General features: G+C 51.3%; 1 protein-coding gene across 3 annotated transcripts in view; it reads right to left on the minus strand.

Annotated features, from left to right (window-relative positions):
• Window positions 1-27,960, minus strand: part of HYDIN (HYDIN axonemal central pair apparatus protein) — a 108,655-nt gene that overhangs the window by 18,348 nt on the left and 62,347 nt on the right. For 2 of the 3 annotated variants that reach the window (XM_090149737.1, XM_090149736.1), the window contains exons 22-55: window positions 27,294-27,437; window positions 26,332-26,645; window positions 20,934-21,126; window positions 18,973-19,107; window positions 18,032-18,241; window positions 17,156-17,281; window positions 16,627-16,804; window positions 16,032-16,162; window positions 15,594-15,718; window positions 14,933-15,069; window positions 14,122-14,249; window positions 13,845-14,036; window positions 13,244-13,393; window positions 12,538-12,777; window positions 12,221-12,389; window positions 11,741-11,932; window positions 11,279-11,449; window positions 10,653-10,826; window positions 9,276-9,481; window positions 8,826-8,978; window positions 8,179-8,362; window positions 7,383-7,524; window positions 6,239-6,404; window positions 5,519-6,148; window positions 4,983-5,192; window positions 4,432-4,634; window positions 4,116-4,298; window positions 3,757-3,876; window positions 2,728-2,887; window positions 2,469-2,641; window positions 1,740-1,938; window positions 1,333-1,432; window positions 510-609; window positions 57-225 (exon numbers count right to left, since the gene is read on the minus strand). In XM_090149737.1, coding sequence (XP_090005863.1) covers window positions 57-225; window positions 510-609; window positions 1,333-1,432; window positions 1,740-1,938; window positions 2,469-2,641; window positions 2,728-2,887; window positions 3,757-3,876; window positions 4,116-4,298; window positions 4,432-4,634; window positions 4,983-5,192; window positions 5,519-6,148; window positions 6,239-6,404; window positions 7,383-7,524; window positions 8,179-8,362; window positions 8,826-8,978; window positions 9,276-9,481; window positions 10,653-10,826; window positions 11,279-11,449; window positions 11,741-11,932; window positions 12,221-12,389; window positions 12,538-12,777; window positions 13,244-13,393; window positions 13,845-14,036; window positions 14,122-14,249; window positions 14,933-15,069; window positions 15,594-15,718; window positions 16,032-16,162; window positions 16,627-16,804; window positions 17,156-17,281; window positions 18,032-18,241; window positions 18,973-19,107; window positions 20,934-21,126; window positions 26,332-26,645; window positions 27,294-27,437 — 6,207 coding nt within the window. The remainder of the gene's footprint in view (window positions 1-56; window positions 226-509; window positions 610-1,332; window positions 1,433-1,739; window positions 1,939-2,468; window positions 2,642-2,727; window positions 2,888-3,756; window positions 3,877-4,115; window positions 4,299-4,431; window positions 4,635-4,982; window positions 5,193-5,518; window positions 6,149-6,238; window positions 6,405-7,382; window positions 7,525-8,178; window positions 8,363-8,825; window positions 8,979-9,275; window positions 9,482-10,652; window positions 10,827-11,278; window positions 11,450-11,740; window positions 11,933-12,220; window positions 12,390-12,537; window positions 12,778-13,243; window positions 13,394-13,844; window positions 14,037-14,121; window positions 14,250-14,932; window positions 15,070-15,593; window positions 15,719-16,031; window positions 16,163-16,626; window positions 16,805-17,155; window positions 17,282-18,031; window positions 18,242-18,972; window positions 19,108-20,933; window positions 21,127-26,331; window positions 26,646-27,293; window positions 27,438-27,960) is intronic. The other variant, XM_031615478.2, reaches the window with a different exon arrangement.

Raw genomic sequence — 27,960 nt, forward strand, 5'->3', positions numbered from 1 at the left:
AGACACACATCCTGCTAACATCCAGGGTTGATACCCACCTGCCTGGGGCAGCTCACCTGGCACTTCAGGATGGGTTTGTCCTCAATATTTATTTCTGCCTTCGGGTGGAAGACCAGATGGACGTGTACAGGGCGCTCAGAGGCAGGCAGCACCCCTCTCTGTGGCTGGATGGCAAAGTGGGATGCCAAGTTTGGAATGTCAGTATCCGCGTTTTTCAACATGAAGCTGGGGACAAAGAGAAGAGACAAAGACCTCTGTGGTTATAGATACTGGGTAGCAGCAACACAGCCAGGACCTTAAAAAAATAAAATAAAATAAAAGAGGGAAAGAGTCGAAAGAGTCCATCTCTACTTGGGGAATCCCCAGATTTTGGCACAGACTGCAGACAAAAGTGCTCCAATCTCACTTCAACACTGACTTTCTCATTCCCTCATTTAAAGAGTTTCATAAGGAGAAATGAACACACCCTAAAAGTAAGGACAGACAAGGTGGCCGAAGCAGTCGCTCACCTGTATGCAATCTCATACTTCCCTTTGTTCTTTAGGGTTAACATTTGCTTTGCATCATCCTCCACCCTAAGGACTCCAAAATCCACGTTGCCATCCATACCTGCAGAAATCCCATAAGGGGAAAGAGGTGGTCAATATCTGAGTTGCTGTGGGCTACTCCAAGTGACAAGATGCCTATCTGAGGCTCTCAAGTGGCACAAAATCCTCAGCACCCTTCCCAGCCTGGAAGTTTAACTGCTCTGTTGTCCTTTCTCTTGCTTAGAGAATATCTGCAGGGTTTAGCAGACAAGGAGCCCAGTTTCCATCTCCTTGCTTCCAAGCACAGTTTGTACTACTCCACGTGCTCTGCTGTGCCTTCAGGAGCTGCCAACTGCTTTTTCACATTGCTGTCATTTCGGCAAACACAAATCAAACTGCATGGGAAATGACACATTTCAAAGCTGGGACATAAGAGGCTCAAGGCTCTCTCTGCCCTGACAGTGCTTCATGCCACGCAGCTTGAAGGACACGTGCTGTATGGCCACGCTTAGCACGCCCGTGCTAGGAAAAAGTTCTCTAAAAGTGTGGTCAGGCATTAGAACAAGGTGCCTGAGGAGGTGGTGAAGTCATCGTCCTGGAGGTGTTTGAGAACCATGGAGACATGGCACTGAGGGACGTGGTTAGTAGGCAATACTGGTGGTAGGTGGATGGGTTTACTAGATGACCTTAAAAAGGTCTTTTCAAACCTTAATGGTTCTATGATTCTACCCCAACCCCTCCCAGGTGTTTTGGTTGCACGCAATGCAACGCATCTGGTTTGCTTTGTTTTGGGGCATCCACTGACCTTTGGAAATGGTGATGCTCAGAGCAACATCATAGGCTTCTGCTTGGATTTGGATATTTTCTATCTGAACAATCCCCAGGATGTTTTCTGCATCTGAGACCTAAGGCAGCAAGAGACAAACACCGCAGGGACAATTCTCCTAAATTCTATTGGTATATATGGATAATGATAGCTGGCTGGTTCCACCATGGCATAACCTACTTGGTGGGCTACCAGTGATTTAAATCATAGAGAACTATGGCCACAAAGCCATCCTTCCTTGCTGCTAAGGGTCTGTAAGCAGAAAGGAAGTTCACAAATGCTCATCCCTCTGCCCTCCTTGCAGGTAACCTTTCCAGCACAACCTCCATCCCCGAGACCCTTGGTTGCCTTGTCCTGCTCCATTCAGGACAGCAACATCCCCTCACCTCCAGACGGATGGCCTTCTTAATGTTGACAGCCTTTGTGGCTTTGAAATACAGATAGACAACCAATTCTGCACAGGGCTCCACAGTGCCTTCACTTTGTGATACAGAGAAGTCCTCGCCGAGGTTCTCCAGCCCGCTGAGCCTCCAGGCTGCAGGCAGCAGCATGGGGTTGCGCAGCACCAGCTGCTTGCTGTCACTCCTGCAGGCACACCAAGAAGCTCAGCACAGGCACAAGCTTTGCACCTTGGAGCAGCCCTATCCTTCCCATTTGGCCAATGGCCCCTTTGAAAGGTCGGCCTCCCTCTCTCTAGAGAAAAACTTATACGCGTAAAGGATGAAAGGATGAGAGGCAACGGTCTTAAGTTGGGTCAAAGGAGGTCAGACTGGATATTAGGAGAAAAATCTCTGAAAGAGCAGCGAGGCAGTGGCACAGCTGCCCAGGGATGGGGTGTCCCCAAGCCATGGGGACGTGGCACTGAGGGACATGGGCAGTGGGCACGGTGGGGGAGGGCTGGGGTTGGACCTGGGGATCTGAAAACTGTGTTCCAATCTCAGTGATTCTATGACTGTACGATTCTGAGTGAACGTTGGTGGTGATGGGTTGATGGTTGGGTTTGATGATCTTAGAGGTCCTTCCAACTGTGATGAATCTATGACTCTATAACCCAAAGAAGCTGAAGGGGACCTGGCTGGTGGCTCTTGCTGCTAGCAGAGCAGCTGGGGGCTGACCTGTGCAGCAGCAGCTTCCCAAAGTTCACGTGCTTGGGGCTGACCGTCAGCTCCATCCGCACCCCGTGGCAGCACAGGTGGAAGACTACTGGCTCTGGGTTGTCTTTAATGCAGCACACGAGCTTGTCTTCCACGAGGCCAGGCAAAGTGGGGTACGCCCAAATGCTCAGTTCCTAGCCCCAAAAAGAGACAGAGAAGAGGTTTGGTGAGCAGGCAGAGCAACTCCTGGGTGCTGCATCGCTGTACGCTCGCCTCCTACCTGCTTCTCATTGGGTTTCAGCGTCATGCTGGGAGGGTCTAAAATGAACGTGTCTGCTTTGAGATCGTGCTCAAAGAAGAAATGCACTTCTGCTTCCAAGGGGGTGATGTTGAGGATGGTTATCTTCTCACAGTTGCTGGGGAAAGGCAGCGCCTTGTACCTATCCACAAAGAGAGAAGGCTTCAGCAATGCTGGGATCGCTGCGTTTATCACCCATCGAGGCAAGTTCTGCATGCTGGCAGCAAGGGGCTGCTCTCACCACAGTGTAACAAGCAGGCTAGGAAAAAGGAGCACACTGCATGCTGTGTTCAGCCTTCCATTACTTCTACGTCTGCACCTTCACCTGGTGCCCCAATCCCATCAGTGTGACAAGGCACGAGCATTTAAAGAAAGAACACTTTGCAACACTATTCAAGAATAAAAGTGATCTGGCACATGGGTCCTTCCTGCATCTCTGGTCCTTTCCCTGCACAGTGTCAAGAAAGGCTTTTGCAAAAAAATGGTTACAAAGGAAACCTGAGTCCATTCATCAGGCTACCTGAAGATGCCCTTTTGTTTTTAAAGAGTTTTTATTTCATTTCCCAGGGTTGTAAAATATCACTGGATCTCCAGGGCTCCCATGAAGGCAAAGGCTTCATTTCTGATATTAAAAAAAGAGCAAAATTAAAAATAGAACCACGCCAGCAGTGACAATGACAGCTTTTAAGGCAGACCTCATCCAGCAGTCAGGTTCATAAATCCCACTGCTATTCCTCTGCAGGTCATACACACATGCTGGCAGGCCAAATCATAAGGTCTGCCTAATATAACAGATTAATCAACATTTTATAACGCCACAGGAAAAATAATTGCTTGGTCAGTCTGCCCATACAGCTCAAAACACTTTAAAAAGCACCATTACGTTCACTGTCATAAGTGAGGAAGCTAAGAAGAGGAGGGAGGACATGAGCTGCCCAAAGACACCTTGGGCCATTGGGACGTCTACCCAAGAGCAGCCGTGGCACCGGCTGCCAGCCCACCAGTACATACCAGTCTCTGGACTTCCCACAGAGCAGTGGCCCAAAGTGGAACACACCCGTGCTCATGACATACTGCTTGAAAATGATGTCATTGTCTGCTTTGCTCTTCCTTCGGTGAGGAAACACCACCCTAGGAGGGAGAAAATGGGAAGATGAGGAGCTATGAGATGCTCCAACGTGGACTGAAAGCCATAACCCTCAGCAGCAGAGGTTCCCAGCTCCAAGCTGGGTGAGACACTGGAGTGCTCAGATAGACTCATGTCAAAGGTGATGTAAGGTGGTGGGAAGTGGTCACTGGGCTACAATGGCCAGCCCCTGCTCCAAGTACAGAGGGAAGCAGAGCAGGGGGCAGTTATGGAGGAGCCTTACCGTGGGTCCTGGCTGATGGTGGGGTACACACAAATGCCCCTGCAGTGCAGCTGGTACGGTCGCTTTGTCCCCAGCACCTCAAAATTCATTGTCTGGTCAAACTGGCCCGGCACTGAGGAGGTGAAGTGTACCTTCAGCTCAACCTGGCCGTGGGCAGGCACGATCCACCGGAGGCTGCTCAGCCTGGCAGTTACAGAGGACACTTCAGATGTTGGGAACATGTCAACGAGACAAGGAGGAGGGCTGGGGACTCACCACCCAGCAGCCCATGGGAATGGCCAACCATTTGGTGAGATGGCTCTCCTTCCTCTCTCACCTGATGGGCTTCCCTGGAGAGGGGGCCACGTCCACGCTGCTTTGCTCCACATCAGCAGGATGTGTTGATGTTCCTGTGCCCATCCCATGGAGATTTTTCTTGCTCCGGGCAGAGCTCCGCTTCTCTTTCTTGACCTCCTTGCTGCCCTCAGTTTTTTCCTTCCTCGCTTTCCCTCTGGTGGGGGTGAGCTGCTCCTCTGACACCTATGCACCAGATGAGGAAGAGTAAGGTGAGACCTGTCCTAATTCATCCCCGCCCTGGAAAGAAAGCTGCAGGTTTGTAGACAAACACACAAGAGAATCCATAAATGACCAGTTTCTACAGGTTTCACATCTGCCCACTGCCTTGCTCTCTTTTACTGGGCTTTGTTCTGCCCATGAAATCTCTTTTCTGATTGCACCAGAGCCTCCATCCTTCCCCCACACAGGGTTTGTTCAGTTGAATCAGGAGGCCAGGGATGTGCTGTGGGTTTCTGCAGACATGGGGACCATCACTGCTCTTCTGCAGTGGTTCTTTTCCATCTCCCCCACCCAATCCCTTTGCCCTGGCACCTTCATGGTAGGAGTGATGGGGACATCCACAAGACTTTCAGATTCCTTCTTTTCTTCTTCTTCCACCGCACCTTCTGGCATTATGAAGATGAAGTGCTTGAGGGCTTCTCCTGCTGGGGCCGCTCGCTTCTCTGGGTAGTGGATCACAGAGTAGAATGCAGTAGGAGGAATGGGAGGCCCTGAGGGCCCCAGACCCAGGCTATCCAGGATCTAAAAGATCAGAGAAAACTCCATCAGTTCTCAGTCACATTCATCCTCACACTCTTTCCTTTCAGACACTGAAAAATTGGCAATGTTTTTACATGGAATACTGTGCTTTTTTATGCACGCTGGGGTGGATGGGCTCCAGAGCAGTGCCAGGATGGCACTCCCTCTTTCCATCATATGAGAAGAACCAAGAACCTTCCCAACCCCATAGCTGCCATGGAGCTGCAGTGGAACAACAAGCATGGGACAAGGCTCTGTGCCATTGTCACTTGGTGGGACACAAAGCACCAGGTCTTGGACCTCAGCATTTGAGCTCCAGAGGGCTTTACCTGCTCTGCGGGGGGCAGCTTTCCACTCTCCAGGATCTTCCCAATAGCATCCTCTGTGTCCAGCACCTGGATATCCAAGCAAGGCACCCCGACACTCTGGCCTTTTGCTGACCCTTCTGCACCTTCCCCTGCCTGTGCTTGGGATTCCTCGAGAGCCTTCAGTTTCTCCTGCCGCTCCTTCTCCAGGCGTTCCTTCTCCTGCCGCTCCTTCTCCCTCTCCCTCCTGCTCTTGTGTCTGGATAAATGCTTGCTCTGCTCTTCTGTCCTCTGCCACACCTCCTCCTGGCTCCAAGAGGACACCAGAACGCCCTGAACCCTGTCCCAGTTTGATAAAATATGCGTGATATCTTTCTGCGATGCCTCATAGATCTTAAATCTCATGGCCAAGATCTTTTCACTATCGCTCAGTGTCTTCTCCTTGGCTTCCTCCTGCTCCGTGGTGCTGGGTTGCATGGGCGCTGCTGGGCTGGCATTCGTCGGGGGGACCTTGTTACACTTCTTCTTCTCATCCTTGTCACCTACAGCAGAGTCTGGGTGCTCCTTTGTAGATCCCTTTTTGTCCACCCCATCGCTGGTGTCTGAGCGGTTGCTGGTGGATGCGTTGGTGTTGCTGGTGGATGCGGTGGCATCCTGGGCAGGAGAGGAGAAAAGAAGTATTTCAAAGCACTGAGTCAGTTCTTGTGGGATGGTGATGATCATTGCAATAGCACAACCACCCACCTGTCTGCCTCCAGGCTGGCTTCTCTTCCCCAGGACACTGTCTTTTTCTTTTCCAAGCTCTCTCCTTCCCCGCTTAGACTTCTTCCTCAGCTCTTCCTCCTCCTTCAAGCGCTCTAGTTCCTGCCTCTGCCTTTCCTCAAGTTCTCGAGCCAGCTGCTCCATCCTCCTTCAGCAAGTCAGACAGAATAACATCACTGCGAGTCACCACAGAATACATGGATCGTGCCTGCCCGTAGCCAAATTCAGGACCTGCTGGGGGTTGGTTTCATCTCCCAGTAATAGCGATAGGATGACAGGTGGTGGCCTCACAATGCACCAGGGGAGGTTCATGTTGGGTATTAGGAAGAATTTATTCTCCAAAAGACTGGTGAGGCACTGGCACAGGCTGTCACCATCCTTGAAGACATTCCAGAACCGTGGGGGTGTGGCACTGATGAATGTGGTCAGTAGGCATGGTGGGGATGGACTGGCGTTGGACTTGGGGATCTGAGAGGTCCTTTCCAACCTTAATGTCTCTATGATTCTAAATTGTGCACCTGCTCTGATAAGGTCTGCCTGGAACGGAGCTCTACAGGTTCTCCTCCCCTGTGCTCTGCCCTGAGAGGGCCATAGCCAGAGCACTGGTCCCAGTTCTGGGCTGCCCAGTTCAAGGCAGGCAGGGACAGAGAGAGAGCCCAGCAGAGGGCTGCAGGGATGGTCGGGTCCTGGAGCATCTCCTGTATGAGGAAAGGCTGAGAGCCCTGGGTGGATGAGGCTGGGCTCTTTTCAGTGGTGCCCAGCAACAGGACAACCATTAAATCAGAAAGCAAAAGCCGCAGTCATTTCCCTCCTGCAAAACAGGCTCTGAGCAACTACACTTTACATAGCTATTGCCCTAGGAAACTTGTGCTGTCTGTCCTGAAAATCAGAGCCATTTGAAGCAGCCCTAGTCATCTCCCCCTGGGGAAACAAGTTTCAGCCTTAACAGAACAAAGTGCTGAGACTTGCTGTGGTGTCACTCAATCAAATCTCCAGCAGCCTGCCTGCACCCAGCACGGGGAAGGGAAGAGGGCAGCAGGTGGGTCAGGAGCCCCATGTGGGATGGGAACAGGGGAACCCTTCAGGGACACCATACTGGAGAGCTGCCCGCGTAAAACTTACAGACCTCCTCTTCCTCTCACGCTGGACTTGTAGTATATGGTCATCAAACTGAGCTTTCTGCTCCTCAGTGAGGGCATCATACTCCTCCTCATCCATCTCCAGCAGGCGTGCTTTCTCCCTCCTGGCAACTTCTTCCTGCTCCCGTTCTTCCATGCACACACGAGAAGTCATTAGCAGATACACACAGAGCTTGATGCTGGGGGTGAGCACACAAACCTTCCCAGACACTCCAGGATATGCTGATAGTGGGGAGCCCCAACCCCTGCTGATAATGCCCCAAAGTGCTGCTTTGCAAGAACCATGTCCCATTGTGGAGGATGCACGGAGGATAGGTACCACGCCATAAGAGCTTGCACTTCTGTCCAAGCTTTAAAGACACACACTGTAAGGTAGGCATTTTGCATATCATGAAGATATACTTTAAGCAACCATGAGGTGAGTGCTAGCTATGCTGAGGCAGAAGGTTGGATATTAAGAAAAACTCCTCTGAAAGAGTGTTTGGGCACTGGCACAGCTGCCCAAGGAGGTGGGAGAGTCACTGTCCCTGGAGGTGTTCATGGGCCATGGGGACACAACACTGAGGCATGTGGGCAGTGGGCAACATTGGTGGTAGGTGGACAGTTGGGACTAGGTGATCTTAGAAGTCTTTTCCAACCTCAATGATTCTATGGTTCTCTGATACTAAAGGAAGGATTAAAAAAAAACATTTTGTACAAGTTCTGTTGGTTATGTCCAGGTGGACACAATGGTAAGGCTGAGAGCTTGAGAGGACATTTGAGAGGTATGGAGATGATTCTCACCTTCCTGCTCTTTTGCAGCCATCTCTTTGGCTTTCCAAGAGGCATAGTCCTGGAACAGGTTCACAAAATAGATGTGAGGACGGTTGTTGACAGCTTTGAGCAGGCAGAGGAGAGCAGATGCCATGCTGCGTGCAAAGAGGGTCTCCAGGCCATCAAAGACCACTCCCTGGTAGCAGTCACTCAGCTGGGAATAAAGCAAAAAAAGGAAGAGAGAGAGTCAGCAACAGCATGCTCTCAGCTTGGCAATAAATGCAGATGTCCAAGGACACAAGCCATCTTGTTGTCCATCACCTTGGAGCTGGTACTGCAAATCATGGAATCATAAAGGTTGGAAAGACCAACAAGATCACCTAGTCCAGCCATCCTCGCATGCCTGTAATTGCTCTAGACCAAGTCACTCTGTGCCACATCCACCCTTTTCTTGAATACCTCCAGGGATGCTGACTCCCACATCTCCCTGGGCAGCCGTGCCAGCACATTTCTACTCTTTCAGAGATACATCAGCTCAGGCATTCCCGCACTCTGCCAGCTGATGGCATCTGCATCTTCACCGAGATGCTGGCAGCCCAGGACTCCCTCCAGCTGTCCCCCAACGCCTCTCAGTGCCTCCCACTCTCCTGACCCCCAAAGCAGAGGATGTGCCATACCTGCAGCCTCTCTGACAGGATGGCTCCCAGCACGTCCTCGGGCAGCACGCAGCTCATCAAGCCCGTCTCTCCTGCTGTGCTCCCTTCAGTGCTCAGCCACTGCTGAGTGGGGATGCAGGGAAACAGCGAGAGGTGATGACAACTGGAGGAGCCCTGCAGAAGACGAATTAAACCCTTTGGAAGAACTCCAGGCAACTCCAAGTGCTTGGAGATAAGGTCTGAGGTAGAACAAAGCTGTGAGGTGAGGGCTCCAGGAATGAGCACATTCTGGGACAGCAGCAAACCAAACTTGTAACACAGCATCCTGCAAGCTGCCATGCTGATCAGGACTGCACCTTGCCAGCAAACCACATGGCCCAGCAGAAGTTTTCTTCCCACCTTGAACTATACCCAGCACTACTCAAAGACACTCAAAAGGTCTCATGAATCACCAGCGTGATTATTCTTCACCTGTGAGCCTGCTGGGTCCACGAACTGCAGTTTCTGGGACTGGGATGCATGGTTGTCTGATCTCCTCCTGCCTGTTGCTGCACTCGCCCGGCTGCGGGAGCTGACGGAGTGCAGGCTGGTCTTTTCCCCAGAGCTGGACTGGCTCATGTCCAGGCTGTGCCTGGGCTCAGCGCCGAGCTGAGGGGCGGATGGGTCTGTGCTTTGACCTGCAGAGGGGACAGAAGCTCAGCAGGGCCTAGAGATGGGCACTGCTAGCCGAGCGTGCCATTGGGTCTTCAAGCCATTTGTTGTACAACACTGTGTCCTTCCTAACACACAACCATAAAATCATAAGATCATTAAGGTTGGAAAAGACCTCTAAGATCACCTAGTCCAACCATCCACCTACCACTCAATACTAAATACTACCACTAAAAAAAAGCTGCATGGTATGTCCCCTAGAGATCAAGCCAAGGGTTCACCCTTCAGGACCATTGTTTCCACACCCTGCATTCTCCTACGGATGCTCCAATGCTCAGTCTTGCCCCAGCTGCCACCACCAATCTCCACTGGAGCTACATTTTCCATGCTGGATATCCCAACCCATCCCATCTTCTCCCTACCCAACCCAACCCAACCCAAGGCTTGGAATGCAAAGTTTTCCTTTAAAAACTGATGTCTGCCCTCAATCTGCCCTGCTAGGAGCACCAGCTGTCCAACAAAACACCTTAAAAGTTGCTGGTTTCATGTGGGGAACAGCATAACATCCATGAGCTGATGGCGTAAATAGGAAAAATCTCTGGAGAAAAGAGTCAGTCTGCAGCATGTCTCTCATCTGAGGCTCCTCGGGGAGGCTATTCTTCCCTTTCTCTCATGTTTGTGAAATCGCTCTCCAAGCCAGGCACCTAGTGCTTAATGAGGCCACTTCACAGGGCTTTTTCCTCGTTAAAACAGGCAGCAGTTCTGCCTGATGGCCATGGAGAGCTGGCTGAATTTAGCTTTGAGGAAATAATAAAAACCCTGAGAAATATGCAGGTGTGCTTCACCACTCTCAGGAAAAGGGACATGTGCTAAGCAGCCTGCAGGCAGCAGGAAGCATCCCCATGTGAGCCCTCAAAATGAAGAGATTTCAAACAACTGGAGAGGGTTTGTAAGCTGGCTTTGCGCTTCCACACACTGCCAACTAACAGAGCCATAGAATTGCAGAATGGCTTAGGTTGGAGAGATCATCGAGTTCCAACCCCCTGAAGTGGGTAGGGCTGCCAATCAGTAAATTGGGCTGGCCAGGGCCCCATCCATGGCACTGGGCACCTCCTAACTCTCTGGGCAGCAGCTCATGTGGAGTAATTAAGAAGTCATGGGTGCTTGGGGTGGCTCTGGCCACGTCTCTGGACATACCAGCATCCTCCGTCTCCTTGTGGCCCTGCTCTATGGCAGCCCTGAGGCACAGCTCCCACGCACGGAGCCCAGCTGAGCTGCTCCTCTCAGAGATGGCCTCCATCACCAGCGAGTCGATGGACAAGCAGGCTGTGCCATAATGCCTGGAGAGGGCGACTGCGACCGATGTCTTTCCTTGAGGGAGAGGAAGGCCTACATGGTGACACCGGCACGGGAAACCAAGAGGGAGGCAGCCTGAATGCGGCTAGAAATGTTGTTCTAGAGAGGGAGATCACCTCCAGCTCACTGCCACCCAAGGGCTTTGTCACCTCAGTGCTCGAGCCCCGTCCCACCACCATTTATTTCTGTCTCAGAGGGCTCTTCATGCAGCACCGAGGCATGTTTGTGAGGATCAGCCCTTCTGGAGGCCACAAGCCAACACACTCCTGTGAGGCAACATGGCTAAGGCCACCTCGTTTGGGGGGACACAAGCCCAGCTGTACAGACACAAGATGAGCCACTTCCACCAGCTGGGGGAAGGCCTGGTGCTGCTTCACAGCCTTGCAGATCCACGGACACCTGACTTCAAGTGGCGGCCCACCAGGATGCCTCTCTCCCTGCTCCTCCTCCCCGTGTGGCACACGCACCAGTCAGGGGTGCCCCGTGGATGATGATGGCGATTCCTTGGCGGTTTTGGGCCTCACGGCTCTCAGGAGAGATATCGATGCCCAGGTGGCGGGCGATGGCTCTGAGCACAGGGCTGTCATCCAGTTCTCCTGTAGCCTCCTTGCTGCTGCCGGTGCTCCGCTGATGCTCTGCTGGGCAGAACGCAGTACAGAAATCAGCCTCCTGCACACCCAGTGATACTCAACTTCTTCCCCATCCCCTCAGATCCTGGGAGAGGAGACCCTGCTGACTCCAGTATCGCACCTGGGGCTTCCCCATGCTCTTCTTGTATTTAGGGTCTGCCTTAAATCGCTTGCTGACAAGTCCCATTCAGAATGCAGCAAATGGAGAGGCAGAAAGGGGAAAGCACAGGCACCCAGGGATGCCTAAAGGCCCTTCTGCCACAGGGGACACAGAAGAGGCAATAATCATAGGGCTCTGACCTGCTCCATGTCTTTTCTCAAGATCTTCCTCCTCTTCTTCTCCCCTTTCAGATTTAGAGTCCACCTTGTTGGACTGGCTTTCATCAGAAGTGGAGGGAGGAATGACAGAGTAATGAGATGAGAGGGTATGAATGATCTCAGCAGAGTGCTTTCCTCCCTGATCCAAGAGAGACTGGACATCTTCACCACTGGCTGAGGAGAAAGGACAAGGAGAAGGCTGATGATGATGAATGTGGCCAAACAACTTGCCCTCTGCCATTCGTCACTTTACATGGCCATATGAAAAAAGATGGAGAACTCCCTGCGAAGCGAGTTGCCCAAGGCACTCAGAAACCTGTGTCTGCCTTGGGGGAAGTTTGAGCATCTGCTTTTGTTGTTTGGAAGGAGAAAATTTAAAATACTGGTGATGGTGGAACTGGTTCTACTGGCTGAGGAGCTCACTCAATCTTTGTGGGTGAGACACATTCAGGACAGCCTCACCATTGTCCTGGCCTGCTGGATCCCCAGTCCTGGATTTGGCTTGCTCATCCTGCAGCCTCTTCTGGTCCTGGTAGTATTCCAGCACCTCCGGGGGCAGCTTCTCACCCGGGGCACGAGGAGGCAGCAATAGGGTATTGCGGCAATCATAGTCCTTCAGCATCCGCAGGATCTGCATGCATAAGGAAAAGAAACCAAGCAACACATGAAGAAGAGAAGACTTGACAATGAAAGGCCACCAGACCTTGCCTTGGGGACTTCCTACATTTCCTCGGGGAACTGAAGTACCATGAAGCCATGGCACGAGGACCAGACCTCACCTGCTCCTCAGCAAGGTACTGCTGGTCAAACTCCAGTGAGTAAAACTCAATGGGGAACTCGCATGGGTTCTTCACCACCACTGTCCCTGTTGCTCCACTGCTGTATGGCAGCAGAGGTCCCAGCTCAAGCAGTGGGGGGTCGAACTCCAGTCGTGGCTCCAGCCCATACCCTGACATTTGCAGCTGGAGAGGTCGGCTGCTTTGGCAAATGTTAATCTTCAGCTCGCATCTGTAGGATCTCTGAAAAGAGGGTTATGTTGCTCAGACACAGCCCTGGCGTCGCTGTATCAAGCAGCAGAATCAGGTAGAGGCAGACGAGCCTGGCTAGAAACTTCTCTGCTCTGGTCAAAACATGTCTGACTCTGGTCAAAGCCACAGATAAGATGGTTACATCTCAACTAGCTTGCTACATCACTGGGAGCACTTCAGGCATGTAAGCATCCGTGTCCATACTGCCACATGCTAACAGGCTCCAAGTCAGATGTAACCCAAGTTTTGGGAAGGTTTCCTGGCTCATGCTGTCTCCCAGAGTGCCTGGGCCACGTGACAGGGATCACTGGCATCACAGTGGTGTGGATGTCTGTGCTGCCATGCCCAGGAATGCACCTCATCAATCTGCTGATCAGCTCAGAGCAGCCCTTCCAAGGCTCAGCCCTGCAGTGTGCTCCTTCTCCCTGTGCTCTCGTTAGAGCTCTGCCCATCTCACCTCTTCAGTGGGTGTAAACCTGACCCTCACGTTGCATCGTTGCCCTTGGGTGAGGTCCCCAGCCAAGGGCAGCACCTCGAAGACGCAGGGCTTGGCCTTCAGCTCCTGCTGCAGTTTCCGTCGCACACTTGCTGGCAAATATTTATCCACCTGGGCACAGAAACCAACCTGTGAGGCTTCTGTGACCTGTAATGATGGACCCACCATTCCTGCAGGTCTCAGACACAGGGCTGGGGACAAGGAGGCACGGGCGCAGATGGCAGACAAGAGGAGCACCAGATAGGGAACAGGTTGAGATGAACCAGCCTTGCCCTGTACCCTTCAAAGGCTTCACGAGTAGTAACCTAAGTGCTCAGGCACTCATAGGGGGCAAAAAAGGAAACAGAGGCCAAGGAAAACCAACTGATAAGCTACACGCTGTCCTTGCTTTATAGAATCATAGAAGTCATAGGATCATTAAGACCCCAAGGATCATCTAGCCCAACCATCAACCCATCACCACCATGCCCACTAACCCATAGAATCGTTAAGTTTGGAAAAGACCTGCACAACCACCTAAGTCCAACCATCAACCCATCCCTCCATGCCTACTAAATATTACCTTCTTAACAGGCTCCTTCAAGGTAATGAACCATTTACAGGGCACCTGGAACTGATTGTAGAGCTGGATGGTTTCCTCCTGACACTGCCCACACTGGACAGTGGAGAACTCCAGGCTGTCCCTGGAGATGCAGAGGGATGGCATAGTCACGCAGGCACGAAGGCAGAGGTGAAACGTGGGGCCTCCTGTGACCTAGTGAAGAGTAGAGTGTCCAGCTGAGAGCCCAGGTGGGTCCTGCTGCTATGCCTTGCCTGACATAAGTGACAAAAGGTGGTACCTTGATGGGCAGCAGCACATCTGCTGCTCCAAGTGGCACGTTGGCACTCTGCGGGTCGAAGCGCACCTCGAACGTCTCGGTCTCGCAGTATGGCAGGTTTGTCACACGGTCCAGCTCCACAGTGAAACCTTCAAGGATGACAACAGTGCAGCTGAGATGAGCGACCAACGCACCAAAAAGTCATACAGGTGTGACTGCTCTGTGAAGGAGCCCTTTTCACCTCTAGAGAAGACTTGCTGCCCTGTGTCACAAGGAATCCTTCACCCCAAGGATGGTTGGTGACCTCCTCAAAAGGGATATCCAGCTAAAGTTCCCTTACTCAAATGGAGGAACAACAACTTGGAGGAGGCATTCATTCATCTCATGGTAACTCAACATGGTGTCTCATGGCATGGTGGATGACAAGCCTTATGTCAAAGCCTGTTTTGGAAGTCTGTTTTGATGCAAAGGAAGACCTCACAAGCTCTTTCCTCATGAAGGATGAACAGAGGTGTTATGACCAAAGCACTTCTCAACCACAAAGGGTTCCTCTATTTGCAACGCAAGCCCACAGCGTGTACAAAACCTCTTGGTAGTCAGGAGCTGGAGATGCTGAGAGGCTTCCCAGGTGACTGGGCCATCTCAGTCCTGCACCCAAGCATTTGGGCAGCCACAGGTGGGCCAGGACACTGTCCAGAAGAACTCAGGCTCTACACTACTGAGCATGGAGTCCTGAAGAGGAGCAAGCTGTACAAAAAAGCACTCAAAACCCTCCATGTGTCCAGGGCCATACACCATCAGAAATGATGAGAAGCACCTCCATCCCACTTACCTGTGTCACGCAGGACACGTCCGTCTGCACAGAAGGACACAGGCAGCTGCCCAGTGTTGGTGACCTTCACAATGTGTGTATGGATGTTACCAAGAATGACATAGCCAAAGTCCAGGACGTACTCAGGCAGCTGCACCCTGAAAGAAGGAATAAGGAGAGTTTTTAAACTATTCCTCAGCTAGCAGTGAGATCTTAACAAAAAGCAGGTTAGTTTTAAATGGTGTAAGTGCATGGATATGGGTTCACGGATAGTAGATTCCATGGATCCTAGCACTGGTGAAGGCAGTTACCAGCACACATGAGATTCATGGAAAGGTCTTTTTCCAGATGAAACCCACTCAGCAAAACACAAACCACCTGTTTTGTAGTGTGTCTTCTACCTCAGTCATTTGTTGGAACAAAAGAGGCTAGTTAGAAGGGGTGTTGCCTGTGGTGATGGATAGGCAACATGGTCTGCATTGGAATGGAGCAGGTGGGGAGTTAGGCACCCCCAAAGCTTGTGGGTGGCCCTGCAGATGGGAGGGCACCCAACTGCTCATAGACAGCGTGGTACATCCCTCTGGATCAGCTCCTTCCCAGATCCCAGCTCTGCAGGAGTTCTCAGGAGCAGTGGTGCTGGGCGTTACCTTGCGGCACTTGAAGGCAGGGAGTCCCCACCAACCTGAGAAGCCTCTGAAGAGCTCGCTGGTCAAAGACAAAGTCCTCTGGGAGACAAGAGACCTGCTGCTCCAAGGCGTGTTCCTCTACCAGCATCTCTTCCATTTGCATCTGCAGCCGAATGTCCAACTGTGGAGAGCAGAGTCAACGGGCTGGTTGCCACCTATTAGATAAGGTTGCCGAGGGCTCCATCCAACCCAACCTTGGGCACCTCCAGGGATGGGGCACCTACATTCAGCTATTAAATTCCATGAATGTGGCAGAATTTGTGAGCAAGCACCCCAGTGATGCCCTGCATCTCCATCACAAAGTGCTATAAACTCAAAGATGATGCAGAAGGGATGGATGATCACAGGCAGGAGGTCCCAGGTGACAGCAGGGCACACCCAACCCCACTGCAGAAGGGTGGCACATGCCAAACAGGGCAGAACCAAGTTCTCACCACTGTATCCAAGTCATCCACGGGTGTCTCAGTGGCTGTGGCCTCCCCAGCAACAACTACTTCATCTTTCTGGCTCTCTTTCTCCACCTTCTCTTTTGCCTCCTGAAGGATCTTCTCATATTTTTCATTTCCTGAAGGAAGAAAATATCCGAAAATAGAAGTGGGAGTACAGCACCAATCTCATGTAAGCTGGGAAGCACCCCTCCTCCAACCTTGTCTTCTCACAGCAGCACTCTGCAGGCAGTCTATGGCAAGCAGGTGCTGCTTTTCCTCTGAATCTGGATGCTCACTTCCACCCATCTTCCCCATACAGAGGAACACCTCATCCCCTGCAGTGTGATGCTAATCTGTCCCTGCCAAGTGCCCTGCTGGTCATGTAGACAATAATCCTTCCAGCTGGCAGACACACTGGCAAGCCCTTCCTGGGGCAAAGCCCACATGGGTTCCCTTAACTGGGGACTCAAAAATCTGCTGGAGGGCTGGGTGTTGGGGTGTGACACCCCTCAAGCCTCCAGGTGGGTGACAGTCACCCAATGGGTGTATAGCACAGGAGGAAAACAGGGGACCTTCCTGGGGATAGAGAGGCAGAGCTCACCTCTGATATTCCTGGGCAGATCCAAGCAGATCCTGGGAAAGCTCCCCTCCCCTTTCAAAGTGATGGTTTCTGGCTCCAAGTGCCCCACTTGGATCTGGAAAGTCCTGCAGAAGGCTCCAGGTACTCCTGGTAGGTAGTAGACCTTCAGCACCTGCTCCTGGCTAGGTCCAACATAACCCTGCAAAGAGTGGGAGAAGGAAGGGGGAAGGCACCAAAGTTGGGTGGACAGACAGTGAGCGACATACAGGAGCAGAGAGGGGAAAGCAGAAGTGACAAGGCTGATGCTGCTACAAGTCTCAGCTGCGACTTCGGAAGCTCACAGCAAGAGGGCATCAGCGTGTCATCCTTTTGTAGGATGCCAGGTGCTCCTCTCCTCCTTGCCCCCCTCACTGCCCCACAAAGCTCTGCAGGAGCAAGGGACCTGCACCAGGGCTGCCCATTTCTGGCAAAGGAGCCAGCTAGAGAACAAAAGCAGCCCTTCTCTGCCCCACAGGGCCAAGGTTCAGTGCTTGTGCTGCCCTGTACTCACCGTGCTGGGCAGCACCAGGGGCACGCCAGGCAGAGGGCAGTCGCTGGGGCTCATCACCTGGTACTGGAATCCCACCTTGCCACTGTTCTGCAGGGTGAGCTCTGCTTCAGCAACTTCATTAAACAGCTGTGGAGGGACAGAAGATGGGCACTGAGCCTCCTAAGGTGAGATGACACTAACGTGGGGATCCCACAGCTGCAGGGCATAGGAACGGGTATCAGGGCTGGCTTGTAGAGGTGCAAAACAAACCACATACAGAGGGTCAAATGCCACCAAAAATCAAAGATAAACCAGGACAGCTGCCCTGTTCTGCAGTGCCAAAGTCTAGTGGCCACTTCTGGGTCATCACCCCACTACTCATCATTTATCCCTGCAAAGTAGCATGCATGTTGCAATAGCTGGATGGGCATTTGTCTGCAAGCATTGGTGGAGCTAGCAGCAAAAAGGGAGACAGTGCTGTATGTAGTTAGAAATATCTGAATGGCTTTTAGTTGAAAACAGGGAAAGTAGGAGTTATTCTGGGGAAATTCTCTCCACCTACTGACTGGGAAGCCCAATTCAGCTTCTCCCCTGATTTATTTTGTTGCTTAATCAAAAGCAGTAGTAAAGAGCATCTCCTTGGGTCTCAGCCTGTAGGAGCTGGATGTCCTAAGGACATGTTCCTCACCCTTCTGCCCAGGGAAGCAGTGCTAGAAACCTTGAGGAACTCCCAGCTCTGCAGAATGGAAATGGCCATAAGAACAACAGCTGGGATGCAAGATGTGTTACACAGATGCTGGAGGAAGGGCAGGGAAAGCTGTCCACCTGACAGAGTTCGTGGAAAGGGTCCTAGACCTTGCTGAAGATGAGGACCAGCCCCAAGAGAAGCTGTGGTACCTGCAGCCCCCAGTCGATCTCTGTGACATCGAGGAGGTAGCTGATGACTGAGGCCTCCCCGCTGAGCATCACCTCGTAGGTTGGACCCCCCTGCACCTCACACAGTGCCGTGATGTGGACCACCAGGTTGGCATGGCCAAAGAAGGTGAAGGTGACCTGCTGGCTCTCGCCTGGCTGCAGTTCGCCATATAGTGGCAGGATGTCAAAAACCTGCAGGAAGGGGAGGTTGGGGTAAGGAGCATCAAGGTCAGTGCAGAAGAGCCACCCAGCCCTGGGGTGAGGCTGGAGCTCTGGCTTGGAGTGAAGGACGTGGCTGCAGGGGCACTCAGACACACAGAATCATCCTAACCTCTTTCACAGCCATTCCGCTTTTCAGCGGAGGAACCACAGGGAAATCTTCTCCCATACTCACTAATTAATGCTTTCATTAATACATTACATTAGCATAATTTGGGAGGTCTCCTGGCAGCAATGCATTCTCTCCGCAGCAGATCATGCCTTTAGAAGCTTTAACTGCTTTTGGAGAAGCACGAGACTTGGAGATGAGAGTTCTGCAGCTGGGGGAGGGCTCCAGCTCAGCCCACATGGCTTCTTGTCCTTTTCTGGGCACTAACACATTGCCCTCCCTTAAAATGCTGCAGCAAAATCCACTGCAAAAACTTCCTACAGTCTGCTTGATTAATGCCGAGAGAATGAATAATGCCCACTTGATTAATGCCAACAGGGTGAATAATGCCCACAGGTGTGGTCCTTGCTCAGCCCTACAACACGTCCTGCATGGCCTCTCCCAGGGCTGGTTGCTTCATCAGCACTGCACAATGGTGTGCTTGGAGGGATGCAAGGCCACTGAGCAGCACCAAGGGCCATCAGCATGTGCAGGGGCCAGGCAACTGCTTGCTACACTGAAGATGTGGAAGTCAAAGCAAGGAGATAGCTCTTACCTCCTCCACACCCAAGGCAAGGGGCTCGTTCTCCACAAACTCCATCGGTTCCTTGGTCTCCACCAGGCTCTGAGTCTCTGCAGCACTCACCATCTCTGCAGCACTCTCCAGTTCCTGGACAGCAGGTGGTAGCAGCTGGAAAAAGAGCACCAGGAGCTGCAGCAAGAGCTGACTGCTTGGAGGGAGATCAATCTCAGGAGTTGGACTCGATGATCCTTGTGAGTCCCTTCCAACTTGGGATATTCTATTGCTCTATGATTCCATCTGCTGCCACATCCACATCCTACCTGCGTGGGCTCTTCGCTGTTGGTTTGAAGAATCATAGAATATCCTGAGTTGGAAGGGACCCATGCAGATCACAGAGCCAGGAGTTGGACTCCATGATCCTTATGGGTCCCTTCCAGGTTGGGGTATTCTATGAACCAACACTGACAACATCCTATGATTGTCTCAATGGATAAGGAAGAACCTTGTCAAGCTAGACACAGCTGAGATTGAAGCCAGGCACCAATCAAACATGGAATGTCCCTGCCATCAGTTCAATGTGGTTCTGAGCCCATCCACAACTGATGCCCCAAACCTGGACAGGTGAGGTGACTAAAAAAGGGACCCAGCTACAAGAGAAGAACATCAAAAACTGAAAAATAAGGACTTGGGAAGTGACTGGCAGACCTTCAAGTGCTGCTTAGGTTTCATCTCATCTGCTCCCCGCTGCCAGAGAGCTGAAGATCTCCATTGGAGTGACCTTTTTGAATGGCCCCATCCTGGCCAAGGCAGCTGAGATGCTGCTTCAGTGGTATTTAACCTCAAAAGTGCCCTCAAAAGAAGATAACTTGTCCTTGGGGTTTTGATCCCTATTTACACAGGAAGGCTTTGTAATTGGTCTTGGAGTTGAGGAATATGTGCTTCTTCTTAATTAGAAGAAGTGTTTTGTTCTGCAGTCTTGACTTCAGTAGTAGCTGCAAGAGTATTTAGGGGACATCCTGAGACCCAATTAGAGGCTCTATCTCCCCTAACAGATAAAACACAGGGGAAGGCTGAGTTTTCTCACATTCCCTTTTCTTCTCAGGAAGAAATGGCAAGATTTGGCCATCTTCAGCACTCTTCAAAAAGGCTTTTTGGCCTTATATAGTTTATTCTTTGGCCAACAAGCAGTTATAGAGCTTTCAGCTAACAACCAGTGCTGCTCACTTCAGCAGTGTAGAACTCCGAAACTCTGAGCACAGCTCCCCATCCTCCTTCCTAGCCTACAAAAGGAGCTATAAGGGGATTAATTCCCTTCCAGCCCCAACAGAACCTCTCCAAACCCACCATCCTCAACATCTTTCTGCACTACACATACATGTCCTGGTTTCAACACCATTTTGTCGTATCTGCATTTTCAAAACAAGCAAAGCATGCATTCCAAAAGATGTTAGCCAGACTCTTCTAAGCTTACAATCTCCCTTCTCCCCAGAAAGGCTATACAGATATAGCCTAAATACAGCAACGTGAGCAGAAAATCAAACTGCAGTACAGATTTGAGGCAGTTTTGGATCCTGCTTAGGCACATCCACTTGGATTTCCCTGGTTTACTTGTGTATACATGACAACAAAGCAGGAAATCAAAAAGACTGCATGCTTCTAACTCAGCATTTAGCCACACTGCTCTGTGCAGCCACAGGGTATCATTGCTTCTGGCTAAGAAAAAAAACATGTGGACTCACAATGTTTACACAGTTGATATTAGGATGCAAGCAGGCACAGCCCTTCTCCTTGAACTTCATGCTCATTTTGGCATTTCCTGACCCCACCACCACTGGGATCGACCTCCAAAGCACACCAACAGTCAGCAAAGCCATTCCCAAAGCCAGGTGACAGCAGACTGTCTGCAACCTCTTGTTTTGGGAAAGCACCCATCTGCTCTGTGACTGTCAATGCAACATCCAAGCAGGACGTCTATAGGTAGAGACACACTCTACCTCTGTCTCCAGGGGTCCATCTGCATCTGCTGGCTCTGGGGAAGGTTCTCCTGCTGCTCCCACTGCTTGGTCTGGCTCCTTCATGTCCATATCATGGCTGCTGCTGCTTGCTGATGCCAAGGGCTCCATTGGGGCTCCTTCTTCTTTCTTTGGTTGGGGTTTGATGAAATATTTAGGTACTGGAGGACTGAATCTAGAACAGAGAATACATCTGAACAGGGACCTGCAGTGGGAATCCTGCATGGGATGGATGAGCTGTTCAGCAGGATGAGGCTGATGGAAGCCACTGGGGATAGGCTCAAACTCTGTGCCTGGAATGAGGACAGAGCCAAACAGCAGTGCTAAGTACTTTGGGGGAAGGAGGCCTTGGCTGTTTTTAACCAAGAGCCAAGAAGAGGCTTTTGCAGCAGCCTTGGGTGCTTCACTCCTAGCTGGGAATTTGGTGCCTGCCCTTAACAATACACTCCCCAGTGGGTACTCATGGCTCAGCCAGTCCTCCAGCCAACATCCACCCTAGCAAGGGAAAATAACCACAGCTTGGAGCTGCTTGAGATAAATACTACGGGGTTAATAACTCCTGAGGAGAGGTAAAGCCCAGAGATGGAAAATCCATAACCATTTATTAAATTACCCCTGATTCTACAGAATGGTTTGAGGCAACTTCGCGGCGCCTCGACAACAGCAATATTTCTCATGCTGAAGTAGAAGCTCTCTGGGACTCCAGGAGTTGATGTGATCATCGAGTACTGCTGCAAGGCAGCCATGGACCACTTCCAGGGGGAAAGCCTGGAAATGGGAGCAATAAGTGCAAGACGAAAGGGAAGGAATCCCAACAAGCCAACGGGTCAGTGAGAGCTGCTGGGCTTCTGCTTGCTGGGACTTCATGTCCCAGCAAGGGACCCCAAGGTGAGGTCTTAGAAAAGCAGAGGGAGGGGGGAGATGAACACGGTGTCCATCTCACCCAACCCCAGCTGCCTTCCACCATCCAGGGTCTCCCACTGCGTGTGCACGGAGTGCAGCTCAAACCTCCATGGAGCGAAGAGTGGGGATGGGAGTGCAGTTGGATGGCCAGTGGGGAGGGAGGGAGGAGGCCCTGCCATCCCCAGCCTCTGAGATGCCAGAAATAAGCCTGTCTGTGAGACTGCTGGGGACACAGCTTCACACCGCTTCCCACACCCTCCTCCCAAAATAGAGGAGCTAGAAATCACGCTGCTGCTGCCAACCCGATGTGATGATGCAGGCTGAGCAAGAGCCATCAGCACTGGGACGGACACCCAAACTGCATCTTGCCACTGCAGCTGGCTGGATGCAAGCAGTCTCTGCTTTGAGAACGAGCATTCCTCCTCCTCACGGGGCACTGGAGCAGCAAGAGAGGAGACCTGGCCCCATAGACTGAAGGATGCTGCTCCCACATTCAGCTCCTGCATGTGAAATCACCTGAAACCTCAACTGACCCATCATTTTCCATCAGAAAAATCAGACAGGGTCTTGAAAGCTTCTCTTGCCACAGCTTCTGGCTCTCTCAGAGCTTTTCCATGGGACCTGGCACTGCAGAACCCCAACCACTGGGGCAGGGCCAGGCGCCATGGGCACCTGCACTTCTCACCCTGCCCGTGGGCACAGAAAGGCACAGGAGATGTTTCTGGAGGAGGTCAACCCATAAAGCACCACTCTTCTTTCAGTTCCAGGTGACTGCACTGAAAATAGCCTTCACTTGCCCTACCCCAGTGTGTTCCCCAATGCCATGGCACTGCTCTCCAAGACCACCATGGAGAATGGAAGCGCTTGGGTTGGTCACCACTGGGTAAAGGAATCACAGAACCATTAAGGTTGGATAAGACCTCTCAGATCCCAAAGCCCAACCCCCACCCACCCCCACCATGCCCACATCCCTCAGTGCCACATCTCCATGGTTCCCCCAGGGACAGTGACTCCCCTACCTTCCTGGTCGGCTGTGCCAGTGCCTCACTGCTCTTTCTGAGAATAATTTGTTCCTAATATCCAACCTGAGCCTCAGAAAACCCAAGTTTTCTTCGTTTCATCTCCTCATCATCTCTGCCCCTGAGCTCAGAGCCTCCTGAGAGCTAGCTTGCATCCCAAGCACGAATTGCAGCTCTCCAAACTGAAAGACCCAACACCATGGGGCTGTGGAGAAGCAGTTACCTTGGAGCTACCAAAGCCCCAGATCTGCTGCCCCAGGGGGCTTGTGAGCTCTCTGAGTCACAGCAGGCTCATGACAACACTGGGGAGAAAGGGGTGCACACTCCTGTCCCTCGTGTGAGACTCCCCAGCACCAGGGCACAACAAATGCGTGCATTTCAGATGTAACTTTTTGCTACCCCTCTCCTCTGGCACCTGACAGAGAGCTGCTGTCAGATTTTTGCCTTGCACTGTTTTTCACTGTCTCTATTTTCCATTTCTTCCTAGTTATAAAACCACCACAAACAAAGGCCCCATCAAGTACAACAAGAGATTGTTTTTGTCAGTAACGAGGCAGCATCCTGGCTGGCAGGGTCCCTGCAGTGCAGCCTGCCGGGGGACATGGCAGGAGGGAGGGCAGAGGAACAAGAAATTATTAATGCCACAGAAGACCCACTTGGGAGGAGAAAGACTCCTTGTTTGTTCGAAGTAAATCGGTGGAAAAAATCCCAGGTAGAAAAGAAAGAGAATCTTCCTAACTCAACAAGCCCTTTACACAAAGGATTTGCTAGCGATGCATTGCTTTGGGTTTGTAGCCATGAAGTTCCCACTGCAGAGGCATCAGATCAAGGCAGAAAGCAGGTTTAATAGGTGCCACAGCTGTGCAGATGGTTTGTCCCGGAGCACGGACCACATGGAGCACGCAAGCTGCCTCCCAGGAAGGTTTGTGTACCTGGGTCTCAAACAGGGACAGGGACAAAGGGGTCATGCAGGAACAGCAGTGCTCAGAAGGAGCCATGCATTGCTGCTTGCTCCCATAAAGAAGAAAACCTTGGAGAACAGCTGACTATAGTGTTGAGCCTTTGGCAGTAGCAGGAAGGATGCATTTGTTACAGATGTCTCTGGTTATTCTAGAAATGCCTCGTACAACCTGTGGATGCAATGCTTTTCTTTTTGATGGGAATCTCAAGTCACATGGAGGAGCTATGTCCTTTCCTTGGAAAGAGGCACAAGTCAGCCCTTGTGGAAGAAACCTTAAAGATAAGAGATCTTAAAGATAAGAAATGTGGTGTTTGAATTTGGCTCTGCCTCCCTCTGGGTTGTTCTGGAAATTGATCCCGACGCAGCAGAAAACACTGCAGTGCAGTGCTTAACTCAACTTGGTGAGGTGCAAGGGAAGGGGAGAGACTGATCTCAGCCTGTCCCTGCTCTGTGCTCTAGGGGAGGAGGAACCACGAGAGATTCATGGCTCAGCAGCGTTGGAAAAGAGGCATGGTTGGCATGACCTGGGCACGTCCAACCACAGCAATGCTTGGGCTGGGTGACGTGATTGCTCTGCTTGAGGAACTAAAGAGTACGGAGGAGGAGAATAATGCATGCAACAGTTAGAAGAAAAAAAAAATAATAAAATCTAGGCACAATCTTGTCCAGACAGAGAAATAACATTTTTATGTCCTGGTCAAAATAAATGTGTGTGTCTGATTGATGCTGGGAGCCTCTGATGATGGGCTCCAGCAAGGTTAGATGGATGGATGGTTAGATTCCATCAATCTCACCTTCATGGGACCCGATGTTTGATTCTCCCCACGTCAGGCTGAGTTAGTTTGATCCGATAATTTAGAATACCAACAGTGCTTAATGTGGACCAGAAATAATATCTGACATGCTGCCCTTCTGCTGGGCTCTTAATGAGCAATTTGAGGTGTTAATAGCTCGGAGACTGCCTTCATTTCCAGCTCTGCCACAGAGAATCACATGGTGTCTGCTGAGGGACCCAGGGAGAGTATATTAATGCTTAATTAAGATGCAGAGCAGAAATGGGAGCTGTCGTAACATCCTCCTCACTAACAAGCCAGCAAAGGGTCTACACCCAAGACCAATGGAGCGCAGGCTGCCATGCTGCCCATGCTCCCATGCTGGAACTGCTTGGTGCTGCCCAGCCAATGGAGCTGGGTGACTCAGCATCCTCTGCAAGAACCACTGCCTGTGGGCTCAGGTCCAGCAAAGCCAATTTAGGTGGGGACAGGGTGATTAAAAGCTGAAAAAAAAACAACTCAGCTCTCACATTTCCAAAAACTCAAAGGGGTTCTAAATAATAAGAGTAAAGATAAACAGGCAACCGGCCAACAAGTGGCCCCAGAGGAAATTAATTCCATACAGGCTTTGGTGTAATGTGCTTGTTTCTCTGTTATTATAAAATATAAGCATTGTTCTATCATCAAAATTAGATTCTCCCTTTAGCTTGTAATTAAACCCTAATCTAATTTACCAGGAGATGACAGCGGCCTCCAAGCAACGATTACAGCCCTGCTCCCCTCCTGCCTGCCTACCTCCCCCTGCATGACTGGAAACCTTTAGGGCCCATTCCTGATGGTGCCATGCATCAAGAAGGTCTGCTGTTACTTGCTCAGACCCAGCTGAGAATGGGCTGCCCAGAGCCCAAATCCTCCCCTGAGCCCTCCACACAGCCACAGCTAATTTCCAGTCCCCAGCAGGTCTCCTGCTGTGAACCAGATCCAATTCTCCAAACAAAGCTGCTTATTGATGATCTGTATTATTTAAAAGAGCAGCACTTCAATGCACAGTGGTTAACTTTCCTAGGGCATTATGGAAAAACCATTTGCTGCTGTAATTAAAACCATCCAGACTAGACTTTTGTACTATGGGGAGAGGCCACAGCGGGAAGAACGGCTGGAAATGTGCTTACAGATGTGCTTCAGCATGACTGCAAGATGGCCCTTGGGCTTGGAATCCACGGGGGAGCTCTGCTCCCTGGGGGCGCTGGTTTAGTGGGCAATATAGGTGGTAGGTCATAGAATCATAAAATGGCCTGGGATGAAAAGGACCACCGTGACTATGTAGTTTCAACCCCTCTGCTATGTATAGGGTTGCCAACCCCCAGACCAGGCTGGCCAGAGCCACATCCAGCCTGGAACAGTTGGACTTGATGTCAATCTTTTACAACCTTAATGACTTTACGACTCAGAGGTAAGAGAGATTCTGGGCTACAGATGAAGGTTGAAGTGTTGTAGGCTCCTACAGCCTCCATTTGCAGCTGTAGGACACACCATGTCCCTCCCAAGTCTCAGACTGGTGCAGGTCACCTCTTCCCTGAGCACTCACCCCGACCGCATCCAGTAGGTGACATTTCCAGATGGGAAAGCTGAAAGCAATTTGTCAGATGGCAAGCAGACAGCCTTGGGCTCTGCAAATTACAGACACAAGGACACAAGGAAGGAGAAAAGGGCAAGGCACGTACCTCATCTGGCTCACACGGCTGCCTGCCAGGAACGACCAGCGGTACCGCACGAGCAGCGGGCTGCAGTTGGTCATCTCAACGTAACGCACGTCCTCAGTGTCGTTCAAGATGCAGCCAAAGTCCACGGCCGTGGTCCCCATGTGAAGATTTGGGAAGTAGACTTCCCCCCGAACAGCAACGTGCTCCTCAAGAGGGTGCTCGAGATATTGTATTTTCAGAGCCCGCTCTGCTACCCGGATGTTCAAACCCTCTTCGTAAGCGGGGTTAAATCTGATGGAGAGGTGAAGTTCCTCCCCAGTCTTCAGCTTTAGTGGCTGTAAGGAGATGAGATGTTAAGGTCAGGCTGGATGGGGCCTTGGCCAACCTGACCTAGTGCTTAATCCAGCAGTTGACCATGGCCATGGCAGGGGGTGGAACCAGGTGGTCTTTGCGGTCCCTTCCAACCCAAGCCATTCTATGATTCTGTGTTAATCAGCAGCATGATGCAGTTCCATGTCTGGTGGCATGAAGTATGTAAATACGTGGTGTTCCAGGTGGGATGCCAATGTGGGTTTCTCAGTTCATCCCTCATTTTCTCTATGGTGTGTGTCTGCTCACAAGCACCCTGAACACCTACATGGGACTATCTCAGGCTTACATTTCTGCTCTATACAAGAGAAAAACTGGTCTGCTGAATCCTGGACCTGAGAAAGCTACATGCCAAAAACATAACCACATCAGCTCTATGGTAAGCCCTGACTCCTGAAGAGTTTCTTCATTCTTACACTCGGAATATGGGCAATGGCATTGCAGCCTCAGGCTCGCAGCAGAGAGGGAAAATCCAAATTTACCCATTAGAAAGGCAGCTTGTTTCTTTCAGCAGCTCAATTAAAATGTGGTTTAGCTCAGACCAGGCTGCTGCTGACCCAAAGACCAAACATCTCCAATTCTTGGAGCTGCACCATGAAGCCCGAGCTGCTCACCTGGGTGTCCATGGAGAGAGGCTGCTGCTCTGCGTTGCAGAGCAAGAAGGGCTGCTCCACGAACAGCACCACACTGAGTGGCAGGGAGGAGATGTTCTTCAAGTGCAGAGGTTTGTGCTGAGCAGTTAGGACATCGCTGGGTTGCTACAGAGACAGGAAACAACAAATGGAGAAGGAGTGGGCATTGGGCTCCTTCCCTTTCTGCTGCATTGCACGTTTTTCAACCTCTGAATTGCAGATCTCTCTATTGACCACTCTAATTGCTTTTCCCTCTTTTAGAAAGATTTTCTCAAAGTTCATCAAACACTTTTCTTTTTCAGAAGCCACAGCATCCTGCAGGGGACTGGAGACATCAGTCTCTTACAGAGGAAGCAATGGGACCCAAGAGGAGGCAGCTGCTTCTACATGGCCAAAACAAAGCAAATCCACATCATACAACTCCAGCTTTGGGCTGAGAGGTGCAAGGCTCATTTCCACTTGTGTAAGTTAGTGTTTGGGAAACGAGCTCTACACGCATTCCTCTCAGCCATCTGCCATGCCATCGTGCTCAGTAAATGGGAGAGCACACATTGAGCAGAGCGTGGGCACCAGGGAGGAGAGAAAAGCTTCTCATTAAATCTGAGCTGCTCGCAGGATCGTGGGCTATGCTGAGAGCCAGGGAGCTGGA

This window comes from Phasianus colchicus, chromosome 13, assembly GCF_987193195.1.
Source record: "Phasianus colchicus chromosome 13, bPhaCol1.hap1.1, whole genome shotgun sequence".
Taxonomy (NCBI): Eukaryota; Metazoa; Chordata; class Aves; order Galliformes; family Phasianidae; genus Phasianus; species Phasianus colchicus.